General features: G+C 41.0%; 2 protein-coding genes across 2 annotated transcripts; both read right to left on the bottom strand.

Annotated features, from left to right (window-relative positions):
* Positions 1–251: 251 nt before the first annotated feature.
* Positions 252–11814, bottom strand: rfx5 (regulatory factor X, 5). Its single transcript, XM_067503001.1, has 11 exons — positions 11772–11814; positions 10346–10482; positions 9937–9970; positions 9739–9821; positions 9527–9649; positions 9321–9437; positions 9058–9136; positions 8349–8547; positions 8179–8261; positions 7593–7733; positions 252–7407 (listed from the first exon to the last, which is right to left on the bottom strand). Exons 2-11 carry the CDS (start codon positions 10447–10449, stop codon positions 6334–6336), a joined length of 2037 nt encoding a protein of 678 aa, XP_067359102.1. The 5' UTR covers positions 10450–10482; positions 11772–11814; the 3' UTR covers positions 252–6333.
* A 1159-nt stretch (positions 11815–12973) lies between these two features.
* Positions 12974–16683, bottom strand: psmb4 (proteasome 20S subunit beta 4). The gene is made up of 8 exons (XM_067504528.1): positions 16524–16683; positions 15021–15147; positions 14853–14932; positions 14452–14598; positions 14280–14361; positions 13997–14113; positions 13508–13596; positions 12974–13141 (listed from the first exon to the last, which is right to left on the bottom strand). The coding sequence occupies exons 1-8, from the start codon at positions 16643–16645 to the stop codon at positions 13129–13131; spliced, it is 777 nt and encodes a 258-aa protein (XP_067360629.1). The 5' UTR covers positions 16646–16683; the 3' UTR covers positions 12974–13128.
* Between the last annotated feature and the right edge of the window lie 369 nt (positions 16684–17052).

Genomic DNA, 17052 nt, shown 5'->3' on the forward strand with positions numbered 1-17052 from the left:
AAAACAAAGAAACAAACAAACAAACAAAAATGGGCTGGAGCAAAAATCCACACAGGTGAAGATTTCATGGAGTATTTTCCAAGGCAAGGGACAAATGAGGGAAAATTCATTTTTACCAGGTTTGAGTGAATGTTGACATTGTCAACAAGTAATTTTATGAGTAAAGTGGCAAACAAATTGTCTCAAAACGTTTAAAGTTAATATATAAAAACAGACAAAGAATCACAAGGAAACCACACAGGAAGCCGACAGCGTCTTCCATAAAGCAACAATATATTCGTAAAGATTTTCATCCCAACAGTACAAATAACAGAATCTGCACATCAACAAGCTGTACAACTGTATGATAAAGCACAAGCAGCAACAAGACACAACAAAAAACACAAATTAACAAGAAGAAAAACTCATTGGATTTAGTAAAAAACATTGGTGGCCAAAACAAGCAGGCTGTAACTGGTTATTTGCACAGAGTGAACAGAAAATGGCAGCATGAAGCTCTGAATGGGGCTGTTTGGTATCAGAATCCCACTTGTTGATGAATCTGTTTACATAAACTGGACCAAAGCTTCCAGACTGTGATTCATAGGACTGTAGAGGACTACGCTACCTAGAGCCCCTGAGCCGAGGTGTAGCAGAACCCAAAAGGCTTTACAGTGGGCTAATAGACTATCTTTACACTGACATAAATTATCCTTGACAGGCTTTAAAACATCTAAAAAAAAAAAGAGCTGGACAAACCTGCTCCGTTATAAAATCTCTGTGTGGGTCTCTGACAGGCAAACAGTGCTACTTTCAGTTTAAACTGGGAATAAACCACCACCATCATCCTCATCATCATCTTGAACGGCAGCGTTTGACCAGGATCGGCTCAGTAACACAAACATTTCTTCATCTCATCAAAAAAATTGTTCATTCAACTTAAGTTCAATCATCAGCCTCCACCTGGCTCACAACAGGTTAAACAAAGACATGTTTTACAATTTCAAGTAGCTCTAGATTCTTGATAACTAGTAACTCTTTGACAAGTTATCTCATGTACCTGTTGAACTAAAACATAATTTTACTTTAAATAAACCACTATTATTAAAAAAAATCTTAATAACATTAATTCACATGAAGTTGTGACAAATTTACTTCAAAATTAAACACGCTGAGGTTTAAAATGATGCATCACTAACAGACCTACAACAGAAAGTGACATCAGAAGAGGTCGTGTCATTGAGTCCGATCCTTTGAGCTCAACGCGCTGCTACCCGAATCCCGATCCTGTTATCTTTGATTACCTGACCCGTTTCTAGTTTTGTTTGAGCGACATGGCTCCACAGTGAAAGAACCACCTCCACCTTTAAACCTGAGCTCCCAGTGCAGGGCCAAACCGGGCCAAACTTGAGTTCTCCTGCCTTTTCTGTATTGTTCTGAACTATTTAATAAAGTCCTTTTAGAGCCTGCTGATTGTCCAAACATTTGAGAACTTCTTAAACTCTACAATTCCAGACTTTCAAGCTCCTTGCGTTTATTCAAACAGAAATTAAAAGAAAGCTTTTATGTCCGGATAACCAAATTGAGGTTTTGTGAAATTTCAAACTAATGTTTCCTTCCTCACTGACTTGCACTGAACCCCTTTGACCTCCCATTTGATCCGTTTCACATCATTTTATGCCCAAACTCTTTGATATCCAGTTTGACCAGTTTAGCCCAGCAGATCCTGCAGAGGGAACCTAGCTGCTGTGCCATCCTCAGGTTTCTCTCTGAGCCTTTTAAATTGATGGCAGGAGTGAGGATGAGGATGACACGAGTTGATAACAGAGCAACTTGCTGGACAACAAGGCAAACAACTTTATCTAAAAGTTTCTCTTAGTTCTTGGACTCTGTGTATTTAAGTATAATTAGACTGTGTATGCCTCAAAGTTCTAGTCTGATCTCCTTTCTGAATCTCACAATCAAAAATAATTCAAGACAATCAAGTCCCAAATTCAGTCTTACATCAACGCAAACTAGTTGAGAATCAAGACATCAAAATTCAAAAAAAAAAGTCAAAACCACTAAATCCTGGGTCTGCTCCGACAAGTTCGTAATCAGGACCATTTAGTTCCAATTCAAAAACACTTCCTTCCAAGGTCCGCAAATCTCAAGTCAAGGCTAACACTTCCACAGTCAAAAACAAATCTCAAGTCAAGACAAATAAGTTCAAAATCTCAATGCAGGGGTTTATTATATCGTCCAACAGCATCCAAAACCACCACTGACACAACTGATGAAATCCTAAGATAGACCCTCAAATCTTGCGTCTAGGACTTGGAACATTATGTAAAATGAATGGCCTATTCTTGCCACTGGATTCAGAACTTGGTACACAGGACTTGGGACTTGACAAGTTCTGAATCCAGTGCTAAGGCCATTCATTTTACATAATGTTCCAAGTTCTAATTAACAAATCCAAAGTCCAAGTCCTAAACTTTTGTTCAGTCTTAAATAAGTCGTTACTGATCTGACAAACACACCTTAAGTCACAAGTCAAGGCCAAGCTGTAATCAGACAAGTCATTCAGTCTAGTTCATTTGAATCAACATGTCTCAAAGTGAAATGTTGCTTTATACAATTTTTCTTTCTCTCCACATACGTCCAGGTACTGCAGCATAATTTATTTTCCCTCTTTATGCAAATTTGTAAATTCTCTACCAAACAGTTTCATAAAGGATTATTATTCTGACCAAATTATTGTAATAAAAAATAAAGCCGGCATTGCTTGGTCGTTCTCTAGCTGAGTGAAAGCATAAAGCAGAACATTACGTCACTCAAATACTTGATGTACAATCACTGGTCACTTTATTAGGTACACCTTTTTATTCTAAAGCAATTCAATACAGTTACTCTCACATGAATTCTGTATTTGCAAGGCTAGAATATCTCTGTTTTGTAATTGAAATAGTCAGAAAGGTGATAATTCCAGGTCACAGTGGTTTTGTTGTACTAGAGAGCATTATTTTAAGAGGTGGTTCTGTTTTGGCCCCCCTCATTCCTTTTAAAGTAGGTGGCTAAAACATTAGAACCACCTCTTAATGTAATGCACCCAATAGGACTCCACCACCCACTATGACCTCAATAATAAACAGTAGAAAGTAAAATTATCACCTTTCTGACAGTTTCAATATAAAAGCTTAGGAATTACAACCTTGTAAAATGAGAATTCCTGTCATAGGCGCTGTATTGGATTGTATTAGATTGTACAGGTGTACCTAATAAAGTGGCCAGTGAGTGTACATTCTCAATGCATAATAACAATTAACTCATAACACACAAGTTTCTCGTTTAAACATTGTAACAGCAACAGTGCAACTCTTCATTTCTTTCAGTTCTTTTAGAGAAGGGCTGAGGCCTGGCGGTTAAAGAGAGCCCGACACTATTTAGTCAACAGTAAGAAAAACTGGATATATTGGCACTTGGTTTTAGTGATAGAAAATTAACATTAGTGCTCCTTTTACGTATAAACTATGGGTAGTGTCGTAGCACAAAGCATGTAAGCCAGACTGCTCTCACTTCGTGGTAAAGGACAAGTCCTAAAACTCGGTTTCCCATCAAGCAACAAGTACAATTTTAACAGTCGGAACTTCTTCAGAGTCCATTTCACTGACCTGAAGCACTCCTTGCCAAGGACGGAGGGGGAACACGGACACACACTCAGAACAAACACACAACTGTATTCACAACTCGGTATGCGAGTCAACACAAAGTTCTTCTGTAGAAATCAGTGACTACAGGATGGAAAACAGCAAGAAGCCGACAGTGACACGGAACCCTGCAGTTTGTAGCACCAACGATGAGAAGAGGAGGCCCTCACCCAGAAGGAGAGGGAGTTTGGCAGAAGTGAAAAACAAACATCAGCAATGTGAAATTTTCTTATCATGGGTGATAGTAAATTAAAATCTTTAGCTTGTGAACTGCTGGTGAAAAATGCAATCAAACTGATCACTGAACACAATTTAAAGATTTAGCAGAATCTATGATTAATCAGCTCAACCAGTCACTGGTCCAGTGGTCACGTCACATTGCTGATGCAGACAGTGTTTCAGTGGTGATCAGGAAGAGTTAGTGCAAAGGCGCATGGCAACATACAACAGCTAAGCTGGCTCAAACTTCAGTGCTACAGAGGCAAATGTTTAAGCAGATATTCTAAATTAATACATAATTTACTGCATTTTTAAAAAACATTTTAGTGCTACGTGGCAGGCAACTTTGTGCTTTGCTCTTTGAGCCAAAAAACATCGGATTTGTACTGTTTTCTTCAGATTTGTCGAGCACATCATGGTGAACTTCTTAACCTTTTATGTGTTAGAGAGCTGCGCTGGGGGGTTGAATTAAACAGAAAGGGGGTGGACAATGTGTGGTAGGTAAAGTTGTAATATCTCTGCAGCTGAGGGATACTTACACAGAAACTATATCAATTGAAAAATATAATGTAATAATCAGAATGTTGGTACTTGCTGTGGTTTTTAGGGCAGGGTATCAGACTTGACTAGTGAAGGTGTCCATGACTGAACCTATATATAAAGTAAGTCTTGTTTTCTAGTTTTTTAATTCATTGGTAATTATTTTGACTTACAGTGAATCATCATTTCTCCAGTTTTAGACAATTCTATCTATTTAAGATCCCACACAGCTGCTTGTTTTCTGACTATACTTTGCGGTTTTCTGAGTGCTTTTAAATGCGAAATAAAAATGTTGAAGTATTTTAATATGTGATTAATCTTTGGGGGATTTTTAGGCAAACAGTATTAAAAATGTAGTATTTGTCATTCACTCACTTTAATAATAGGGGGTTTTTAGACAGTAAAGCAGTAGACTTTCTAATGAAGTCCACGAACAAAATAATTAGCAGATTAATCTAACTGATAACTTGTTAGTTGTACCTCAGAATGGCATCATTTAAAGAAAACTGAAGAGGTTAATTGGTGACCTTTAGAGGAGTTGGTGTTTTCACGTCAGAAAACAGCAGTGTCCTAGAACAAAAAAGCTTAAACCAGGAAAAACAGCCAATTCTTACAATGTGAAACCATAAAATATTCAAAATTTAGGCTTGAACATTACATCCATATAAAGAAAGTAGATTTTATGACGATTATGCAATCAACAAAAATTTGCAGCTCTAATTGCAATAATTAAAATGATACCCAGCCCTAAAGATCATGAGCAGATGGTGAAAAATAAATTTAATGTTGTCAATCTTACACCTCTGAACTGATATGAGACGTTTTTGTGTTTTTTTTCTTTAAAATACACGGTTATACAAATTTATGAAATGAGACCAAATGATGAAACCAGATGGTGTTTCTAATAAAGAACTTAGAAAATGATATATAAAACATTTTTAATGCATCTAATTTGTCTGAAATGGCTAATTTTAAACACATTTTGGTGATGGATAATTTACAAACTTTTTCTCTTACTCTCACACGAACGATCAGAAATGTCAGAAAAATGAAAGCAACACTAACAGAAACACACCAAACCAAAGCTTTTAAAACACAGGGGCTCTTAATTGGAGAACAAAGCTGAGCTTCGATTCACATTTAAACTCAAACTGCTTTCTTCTAAGCTGTTTTTCGTTATTAGCGTTTTCAGCCCTTTCATCATCTACTTCACAAAACAGCTTTTCTGCACAAAATGTGCAGCTAAGAGAAATTTGTGAATTCCACATCCTCAAGTCTAAAGTGAAGGTGAATCGAGGTTAAGCTCTGTTAAAGAGGCCTTTTTTTTTTTCATATTTAGCACAAAGAGCCTTTATAAGGCTCTGACCCGTAGTACCTACTGTGTTTATCGACTTCAGGATGAAGTCGACCTGGTTTAATACTGACAACATGTCCTCCTCTTCTCTTTCAGCTTCCTGCCTTTGTTTACATTTACCTTTATTTTATGTGTTTTTATAAATTGGCTGATCTGAAGCAGTGGACGCGGTGCAGCAGACGACCAAACCTCAGCACAGAAAATGGGAAGTTTAGAGCGAGAGGATACAAGGAGGAAGGGAAGCAAGGAAGGAAGAAGGAAATAGAGGATGATATTGTTTTTCTGGTTTCAGCCACAGGTGACACACAGAAGGACAAACGTGCAGCAAAAATCACAGTTTCTAACAGCATCCGGTTCGTTTAGTGCAACAGGAGCTGATGGAAGGAAGCGTGTCGGGTTCTGGCTTCATTTATCCTCACTGATTGACCCACTGCTTCTGCCAATCTGGGATTTCCACCAATCAGGGAAAGGGAGATGAGGTAAAGCTCAGTGAGACAGGGGAGAGCTGATAAAAAGCAAAGAGGAAGAAGAGTGATCAGAGCCAGTGTTTCTTCAGAAGGTGCTCCTGCTCTCTCCTCCCTCTTCCTCCTTCACCACTGAGGTAGAGGGGATGAAGGAAGAGGAGGCGACAGCAGCAGCAGAAGAGGAAGAAGAGGTAGAAGGAGGCACCGGCAGCTCCACTGGCGTCAGCGTTATCTCCACCTCCTCCTGATCATCATGTAGCGTAGGCAGAAGGGGAGGATGAGGAGGAGGGGGAGGAGGAGGAGAATGGAGGCGTGCAGGTGGAGGAGCGGTGTTGTTGTTGTTATTGCTCGGTCTCGGAGCTTTCTGGATAACCTCCACCATTGGGGTCCGTCCCGATGGCGTCAGCTCCCAGCTGGGGTTCTGGAGCAGCAGCAGTGGTTGGGTGTGGTGGTCTGGCTCAACCACCCCACCTGGCTGACACTGCACCACCACCCCACGGTGCTCCAACACCGCCGGTGGCTGACTCAGAACCAGCTCTAGCACCGGCTGTGAGGAGGCGGACGAGGAGGAGGCTTTCTGGATGACACCACCTGTCACAGAGGTGATAATCGAAGGGTGGGGAGGAGGTGCAGGAGGTGGGGGCTGAGGGGGAAGAGCAGCAGGAGGAGCGGGAAGGTTGTCCTCTGGCCGAGGTTTTCTTGGTCGTCCACGTTTCCGTTTCACTGGAGGAGTGCTGACTCCAGAACCTCCAGACATGCTTGTTGCACAACCAACCCCCTCCAGGGTGCGCTTGTTGCCATTCCCTCGTGCCTTCTGCACCACAGACGTGGGGGCTGCTGGGGCATGATGCTGCTGAGGAGCGGGAGGAGGTGGTTGTGGTGGAGGCGGTGCAACATCCCTCTCATAGGAAAGACAACTCTGAGGTAGGATCATCACCGGGACAGGCCCGCCCTGCTGCTGGGGCAGCGTTGCCATGGCAATGACCTTCACCCCACCCCCACTGGCAGCAGCAGCAGCAGCAGCAGCAGCTGGACCTCCAGGTCCAGATGCGCCCCCTACACCTGAGGGGTCTTTGGGAGCCAGTGAGGATGGAGAAGAGGTCTTATCAGGGATGGAGCTGCGAGGGAGGATTCTGGGTAACTGTTTCATGAAGGCCTCCACCTGCAGACAGGAATGTACCATTATTCTCTGAAGAAGACCCACACCGACTGTGGACATTACAAAAATGACTGATTTGGGACTGGTGAAAGAAATAAACTGAATAATTTCAACAAACAGAGTAAAAATATTAACTGACAAAATGACTTTTGGATGTTGAGATAAAACATGTGGAGGTGTCAACCCACCGCAGGGCGCAGAGAGGAGGAGGAAGAAGAAGAGGCAGGAGGAGGTGGAGCGTCCAGGCTGGAAGGTTTTGCTGCTGCTGCCGATTTTTCTCCAGACGATGGCTTCAACAAAGACGCGGAGTTCGAGTCTCCGAGTTCCTTCTGGGGACAGACAGGGAGCTATGAACAGCTGTGACCAACAAATTTGTTCGGTAATAATGCCAGGGTTCATACATATTTTGATTTAAAACCAGTTACCATGACCACAGACATGATTGTCTCTATGAAATTTTTATGCATAAAATATACAACTAATATTTTTCTACACAATCCACATTTTGTCTGGTCGTATCGCAGATATTGTCAATCTGTCCTGCAACCTGACCCAAGTTACTCCAGGCATGAGCAGCTGGGCAGACACTGCATGGATTCAGCCCGATTTTATCTCCAGTCCGGTCGCATCTGACCATTTGTAGTGATTAAAAAAAGAAAATCACACATCCTGTTAAAATCTATCTAGAAACTAACTATTAACTGAACAGAAATAATATTTTTTTTTTTTTTTCATGACCGTATGAACTCTTTCATACAGAACATGTGTGACCACCTTCTGGTCTGCCATTCCTTCACTGTCAGCTTTAGAGATCACTGGGGTCTTCTTGATCACCTTGTGGGTTTTAGCTGGACCCCCTACAGAAACCAGAAAGACAGCAGAATGTAATGAAGAAAGACAATAAAAAAATAATATGATGAAAACTAACAAACTTCAAGACAGACCTGCAAGTGCTGCAGATGTGACCAGTTCAGCCTGGCTGCAGCGAGGGTTGACGATGTGCTCCTGGATCAGGTAGCGAGCAATCTCCACAACTGTGTCGAATGAACGCTTCAGGATCTTCTGTGCCCAATCACAGATCAGCTCGCATGCTGCCTCTGTCACTTCCTGTTTGTAGGTCTGCACCAGCTCTGTTAGCTCTGCCTGCGGATCAGGTAGAGACAAAGCATTCAGCCAAAGGCTGTAGGCTGCCATGAAAACGTGGCTAGAAAATACTTAAGACATCTGAGACACAGGCAAACTGTCTACAAATATCTGAACAACCAGCCACAAAATAGCAGCAACACCAGATGCAGCTTTAAAAACGATCAATTGCTATAGCAGAAAGAACCAGAACACGTCTATAAGGGAAACAGAAAGGAAGAGGGTTTAATTTTTTTATCCATCTTTGAAAGAGAATTAAACTGAGATTAAACTGAGATTCCTTATAACTCGATACAGTTATAGTCTCCTTTTATTGTGTACAGACTGCACTGAGGTTTGACACCATGAGTTTTCTTCTTGTACTTTTTGATGAACATCAAATGCAAATAGTACTGTATGCAGTAATAATACAGCAATACTGTTTGTGGTAGGATTTCTTTAACACCTGTAATGGCAGACGCAGGTGTGTGTAGCAATGTATACAGCAATAATGCTGCAGTGTGTCTGTACCGGGTCATTCTTTAGGTCCAGGTTGGGCAGCAGAGGCATGTTTAGAACTGTCTTCCGCCTAATGCCACTGTAACAGTACGTATCAGCAGGGTAGGTTAGGGAATTTAACCAGCAATGCCAAGTGACCATACAGCATATTAACATCTACAACCTAAAAATCAAACCACTATATCGCAGTAACATGCAAACTTAAAATTACTCAGTTACAAATTTTAATACATTCAGGTCTTGAAACAGTGTCTGTGCGGCAGTTAAAAGGATATTTTGACTGTCCTCTCCCGCCTAGCCTTCGGGCCTTGATGTTGGGGAAAATGTCTCTGATGATCTTCCCAAAGTTTGCGGCACTCAGTGGACGATGCTGCAGGTTGTCACAGTATCTCCTGGAAGACAATGAGGACAGAGATGGGGGGGCAGTCAAGAATGCCGTGACCCAAACAGTAACTTCACAAAGTTTACTGCATTTTCTCACTTGTATGTCTCGTAGACATCCTGTTTGGGCAGGCACGTGTCTGAATGCTCCTCCAGGTGACTGCGAATCCAGTTACAGGTGTGAAGCTGGTCGGCTGTGTTGAATGAGCTGGAGTCACCACCACTACACACACATATAAAAGAAATCAGTAGAAAACACACTCCAGGGGTCCTGTCAAACTGCATATAATTAAAAATACCAGCAGGTCTGACCTCTTGTCTCCAGAGCTGGGTCCAGACGGGAGCTGCAGGTACAGGTACAGCTTGTCATTGTCTGAGAAACGCTGAACATCTTGCTGTGAAAGCAGGACAAATCACACCGGAGAACTGAGCTGAAGCTGCACACATTGATAATCATTTGTGTTTGATTAACAGAAGTATCGTATGTCTGTGCACAAAACCTGTTCTTACCAGGATCTGATCCACTTTGGTTTGAACATTCTTCCTGCAAAACAGAGAACATACCAATCAGGACCAATCTATTTATACAGCTGATTCTTCCAAGAGCCCTTTGACATCCAAAATGTATACGGCAAAAACTCTTAGTAATATCTTTGAACACAAGCAGCAGAAACGACATATGTTGTTTAACTAATAAAAAATACATTTAAGGCTGTGTTTTACATAAGATCAGAAGACTAACACCCTGTTATACCCTGTAAATGTTTCTGCTCAAATAACACACATTTTTTATGAGTATCATTACTGCTTTAAGACTTTTAAGACTTCTTCCAATAATTATTAAGAACAGTGAAGTTGCAGCTTGTTGGGACTTTAAGATCTGCAGGAACCCTGGTCTTTCACAGAGAAGTCGACTTACGAGATGTTGCTTTTAAGTTTCTGCAGCAGCATGCTGGGCTCAGTGTCGCCCTCCCCCGCCTCCAGACCACCCTCCCCCCGCCGGTGCCGCTGGTCCTCTGACATCTGGACCAACTAAACGGTACTGTGCATCACCATCTGAGAGGACAAACACATACACTCATATACATATATACACACATACTCAATCATTCAGGCATAGTTAAAAACAGTGAGTGACATGAGTAACGTCCTAGTATAAGACAAGCATAATTAAGTAAATACGTCAAATGACAGAACTTTTATTATTACAGCAAAGTGAAAATGGTTGGATTCTGAGAACTTGTGTTGGACCCCTTTCACTTTTTTCTTACATGTAATAAAAAAGCAAGTAAAAATCAGCATATGACCAGTTACTACCAATTGTTGTTCATGTGCTGATTCATGTTCCACTGATCTGATTAAACATTTAAGCTAAAATAAATATGTACTTTTGTGAACCCTGGTCTACACACAGTAAAATAAAATGAACGTTATTGCAAATTTCAGCATTTTCAGCACTTATTAGCACGTAAATGAAAACATAAAAACTTCTAAGGCCTTTATTAAGCGCTATTAAATGAGCGCTGTAGGAGATTTTTGGAGGCTTGTCTCTGTAAGATGCCCGCACACAGACAGCCGGGTCACCGCTCTGCAGCATCGGAGCGGCGCAAACAATTTTAAGATAACGCAACACTGTTGAGCTCCGATTTCAGCCCGGTTCCCTGCTGCAAACAGGCCCGCTGGCTGCCAGATATAGTGACACATGCCGGCTGTCACCATGCCGTTAAACGTTACTCCCACTGTCGGAGCGGGAGGCATGTTTCTGTGCAGAAAAAAAAAACAGCCAGCCGCCAGCCGTTCTCCCTCCACACACAGGCTAACGGTAACTGGAAGTGTAAACGTGCCAGCCGTGCTGCCCTTGTCATGTCTGGCTGCCGTAGCGCCGGTGGTCATGTGCCTGCCATTTACTACAGCACACACACCGACCCAGCTCAACATGTTAACGCCGAGCTAACAGGCTAGCGGACAACCGTCTGCATTAGCTGACTGAAACTGCCACACTCCAACGCGATAGCTGGCTTCGTGAAAGGCAGATTGTACGAATATTTCAAGACCTCTGAAAGTGAGAACCCCGGCTCCCGTGGAGGAGCACACATTAGTTTGGCTAACGTAGACATTTAGCTACAGAGCGCTACTAACAGTCAACATGTTAGCTAGCTAGCTTAGCTAACTGCTAACAGAAAGCATTAGCTACCAAGCCTTGAACACCCCTTAAACATGTTTTAGACGCTGATTCTTAGTTTCAACACAGTCCCTACTAAAAGTTAATTTATTCTGTTATTAAAGTATGATCTGTTCAGGGAGTCCCATTTGAGTAATTATTTTAAAAAAGAAAAAGAAAGTACCTGAGCCAAGATACAGCAAAAATCCCCTTTCAGATTTTTTTGTGATTGGACGACTTTGTTATGTCTGCCTGACTACAAAGCCAACGTCTATTCTGATTGGTGCGCTGTCACAAAGCTACCTGGATACCAAAAGCGGCTGCAAGTCTATTGGTCGAGCAGAATTATATTTATGAAAGAGATTATTTGTATTGGACAAGATTTCCTGGTCTGCCCAGTTACAAAACAGATGAATTTATCTCGCGAAATCTGCATAGCAACAGCTGCTTTTTTAGTCAGTAAAAGTATTTAAACATTTGATAAACATATATGCAGCCTAATTATTACTTAAATTAAGCAGACACATGTACGATCCTACCAACATCTACAGCATTGAATGCATATATTAATCCAATTTATAATTTAAGATTCAAAGAACTTTACTGATCCCATGGGGAAATTGTAGTACCTTCTTACAGATGCTCTCCACATGAAAAGTAGAAAAGAAAGGAAAAAACATCCACCAAACCAAAGCAAACAAGTACAAACTACTTATATGCACATGTTAATTGTGCCCATTTAACACTTATATGCACAAAAACAGAGGAGTAAACGAAATAAAACCCAATACTACTTGTCCATTCAGTCCCCCTCCTTTTTACAGAAGGGGGATGAGTTGAACAGTTTGGACAATTGCCACTGGGAGAAATGATTTCTTGTGTTGTTCTGTGGAGAACTTAACTGTGATCAGTCTCTGGCTGAAAGTGCTCCTCTGTGCAGCCGGCACAGAGTGGAGTGGAAGGGAGAGATTGTCCAGGATTGAGAGCAGTTTGGACAACATTCTCCTCTCAGCCACAACTTGCAGAGGGTCCAGCTTCTCCCCAGAACAGAAGCAGCCCTCCTTATTAGTTTGTCCAGTCTGTTACTTTCTGCCTCCTTCATATTGCTGCCCCAGCAAACCACAGCATAGAAGATTGAGCTGGCTACCACGAACTCATAAGACGTCCTCAGCATGGTGCTGCTGATGTTAAAGGACCTTAGTCTCCTTATAAAATACACCCTGTTGTGTTTTCCTGTATATTGATGCTGCATATGTACAGTTTAAATCCTTTAAGAAAACTTAAAATAACCAGAACTCCACACAAAAACTCATACGTAAGTCACTAGATCTCAAAGTTCAAAGCAGATATTTCATCCACCTGTACAAAATACACAGTCAGAAGAACTTTTGTTTTTTAGTTTTTAGCACATTTATTTTTAATTATACAAAAAGTGACAATGAACATGAGAAAAAACTAAACTGGGAGAGATAAACTTGATGTGAGCAGTTGTAGTTGATGCTGCAAAGAAAGAGTGAGGCTCCATCAGTCACAGATCATCTTCATTCAAACCCACTGCAGAGAAACAGAACAAAAAGTAAGAAGTCAAACCAGAGAAATAATTCAGACTAGCATTCACAGTAAGAAGCTGCTTGTTATTTGAAGCTGTGTAAAATGATCCAATCTTGTTTAAAAATAAAATCTTTAAAAATCTGACATTTCAACCTCATAAAAGCCACCTTGCTGCCCTATGGCAAATTTCGTGTACAAACCTGCAGATGAAACATTTTTAAAACTTTGTTTTATATTAGCATTATGTTTGCAGAATATAAACTATATTACCGTGCAGACTAAGTTATATGAGTATTCATTGTGCACATTTAAAAAAATGAAAAAAAATAAATAAAAAAAACTTTGTTTCTCTTGTGACTTTGATCCTACCTGACCATGTGGGCGATGTCCCAGTTGGTTTCAGAAGACAGAGGACCAATAATCTCCACACCTTCCTCTGTTACGATGGCAATTTCATGCTAAAATAAAAAGATTACTAATGAGCAAATAAATCAAGACAAGAAAAGTTACTTTTTGAATTGTAATTTGGTGTTAAAAATGAGTAAAAATAATCATGAGTAATAGGAATTATTTTTACATACAGTACATTTCCTTTAGGAAACTACTTTAATACTCCAGATTTGAAATGGGAATTTAGAACTGGATTAATATTCTATAAATTGCCATTGACTGTCACTAATAATTGTGTCCTGCACTGCAGCAATTTCAAACCTTAAACCTCTACAGGACAGCAAAAATACTATTTTAAGGCAGTGTTGACTTGAGTTTCTCTAACATTTGGATGCTAAAGCTTATTATCAAACTATGTTAAAAACAGGAGACAGTTTAGGAGGTGTGGTTGGGATCAGTGAAACTCACCCTGTTGTAGGAGCGAGCATCTCTGTAGTAGAGCACTTTTAAGCATCGCTCCACCAGTTCCCGAGCCTCCTGCTTGGTGATCTCAGTCTTCTTCTCCAACACCTCCCTCATCAGTGGCTACACAAACACACATTTAAATACCCATAAATATATCCAGTTACAGTTGATCATCGGTTTCAAATGATCAACTGAAAAAAACGTTGATTTAAATCCTTTTACAAACTAAGTCAACAGCCCAGCTGTGAAACATCATCAGAATCCATTCCGACAATAAACCACTCACCTGAGCCAGGTATGCTCCAAAGCCCGTGGCCACTGTGGGAGCCTCGTAGGCTACGCCCAGCTTGTCCACGTAACCAAGGAAACTAGAAGGAGAAAAGATGATTGACTGGTTAATTCCAACTAACTGTACAAAACCATGTAACTGAACAGCAGAGTAGAAGAAGAAACCTCACCTTTCTCCATTGTAGAACCCGCCAATAACAACAGTGTTCCACAGAGGATTCATCTTGCTGCGACGGTTGTACATGACTCTGGTCAACCAGGAGTGGACAGCCTTTGGACTGTAGCTGTGGCCGTCGCCCAGCAGCTCCTCGTCAATACTGTTAGGAGAGACAGATGGACAAAATAAATAAAACAATGCTCACCAAAATACATAAATACACTTTTCAACAGCAATAGAACAACGTATGTAGTGTAATTATCAGTTAACTTGAATCTTAAAACCAAGTCGCCGGGGCACAAGGGTCAGTGCTATTCAATGCTATAGAGACTTTTCCTGTAGATACACAGAACCAGAGAGAAACAAAGTTCATGTTAAGCTGTGCAGGTGTTTGTGTTTAGATCAGTAGCTTACACCATCTGTTCGATGACCTGTTTCAGATGCTGGTAGTCAGCGTAGTCTCCAGAAGCTCCGAGGATGGTGCTGTTGTTCACCTGAAACACAAACATACACACTTCACATCAGCTCAGGACCTCTCAGCACCACATTTACAGCTGGTCTTAAGTCAGCAGCGAGCTTCACCTTCATGAGGCGGGAGATGTTCCTGAATCGAGCCAGAGACCCATAGGAGCCCAACATGTCCGCTGCAATGATTACACCACCATTGAACTTAACGCCGAGCACTGACGTCCCAGTTACCATTGGGTTTCTGGGAATAAAGAGAGAGAGAGGGGAGGTTGTAGGAAGACCTTTTGATTTCTTCAGAGAGAAAAAAAAAAGTCCCATTCTTAAATATGATCTATAAGTAACATGCATCTAATAAGCAAGCAGGTGAAACCACTTAAAGTCAACCAACACACATTGGAAGATCAGTCTTATTCATGATCAGAAGTGATAGCACTGATTAAAGCCTGGCTAAAAGTTTGAAAACTGACAGGCTTTACTGATGAGTGAATGTTCATGGTAAAATGTTTGTAACAGCAAAGTGGGAGTAACACATGCAGACATTTAATAAAGAAATGCTTCTGAGCTGAAGTCATGCACTGGTGGGGAAATCTCAAATCTCTCTGTGCTTAATAACTTTTAAAGTAACATAACACCTGACACCTCAGGACAAGTTTAGGAAGAGAAACTGATTGTGAGCTGATGCAGAGTTTGGGAGGCAGTAGCTGCTCCAACATTGGAAAAGTAATTCAACCCTCTCTGCTACTTGTTCTTCAGACTGTAAAACCTTGATATCCAGGCGTATAGTAATATTGTTATTCATTTACTGTTACGTGTAGACTTTAATCGTGAAAAAGTGAATGAAATTAAATAAACCTAATATTTTTCTGGGTTGCAATTAATTCAGTCAATTATGATTAACTCACAATTTATTTAAAATCACAAAGCCAGTTATGTTATCTTATGTTTAGAAAAATCACTCAGAGGAGAATGTACTCAGTACGGTTTTAGGCAACTACTTACACTTTTACCTGTGTGCTTGAGTTTGTCCTACCACCCTTTACTGTATTAAACGTAGTTTGGTTTTGTGATGCTACTCCACTATATAAAGAGAGTTTCTAATATTCATTTAGCGAGTACAATCAATACTCTACGTGCAGTAACAGGGCGATCACTGTCTAACCAGTAAAAAAGTAATAAAATCTGATTTCTACATACAATAACTCACTGAATGAATCCTCGGGTCCAGTAAAACAAGAATTCAAACTATAATAAAGGAACTGAGGCATTTTTCCTGTATGGAGACTAAAGGAAATATGTTGACTTGACGGTCACTAGCTAACACCGCTAATAGCTAGTGAATAGTTAGCAAACGGACATGAAAATACAAACCCAGATGTTTACAGCATCAACCAATCTGGGTAATTTTCCCATTTATCTGATTTGTCCATGTTACAGTCCGGTGTGTGTGTGTGCTGAGCTGTAAAAACGTTAAACTCGCGGTGAACTGACTGTTAGCTTAGCACCAGTTAGCTGTTTCTCCATGATGATACAGCACCGCGGCTGGGAGCAAACCGAAACCGATCTTTGAGTCACATTAACAGGGAAAAAGCTCCAGTGGCGCCGGAGCAGATCACTCACAGTGTGTGTCTGACCGGTCCGCATGCTGTGCCCGGTCCGCTGCTGCCTCCGGGAAAAGAATAAAACTGTCCGGGCTTCGGTCCGTTGTCCCAGAAATTCAGCTTCAAGCCGGACGACTCCATGTTGAAAATATGTGTGAGGAAGTGACGACACCGCGTCTTCTTGTAGAGGTTTGGGATGACGTCACGGAGCGCCGCTTTACCGCCAATTGCGGTTTGGAGGAACAGCTGCTATTATCTTGTAGAGCACAAAACGATTACAAACAGTAAATAAAAACTACACTGACATAAAATAAGTAGATGATCTTATTGCCACATTTTATTTAATTCATTCATTTTTATTTTTAGTCTTTTATCAACATTTTACCGCATAGGAGACACCAAGCAAAACTGTTCAGCGCAATGATCCCACGATGGTGGAACGAGCTACCAAATGCTGAAAGCTCAGCTGACTCTCTCCCAATATTCAAAAAACTGCTGAAAACTGAACTCTTCCGCATCTTCCTATGCACTTAAAGCTCTTTAAAAAA

Source organism: Channa argus, chromosome 1 (genome assembly GCF_033026475.1).
Source record: "Channa argus isolate prfri chromosome 1, Channa argus male v1.0, whole genome shotgun sequence".
Lineage (NCBI taxonomy): Eukaryota > Metazoa > Chordata > Actinopteri > Anabantiformes > Channidae > Channa > Channa argus.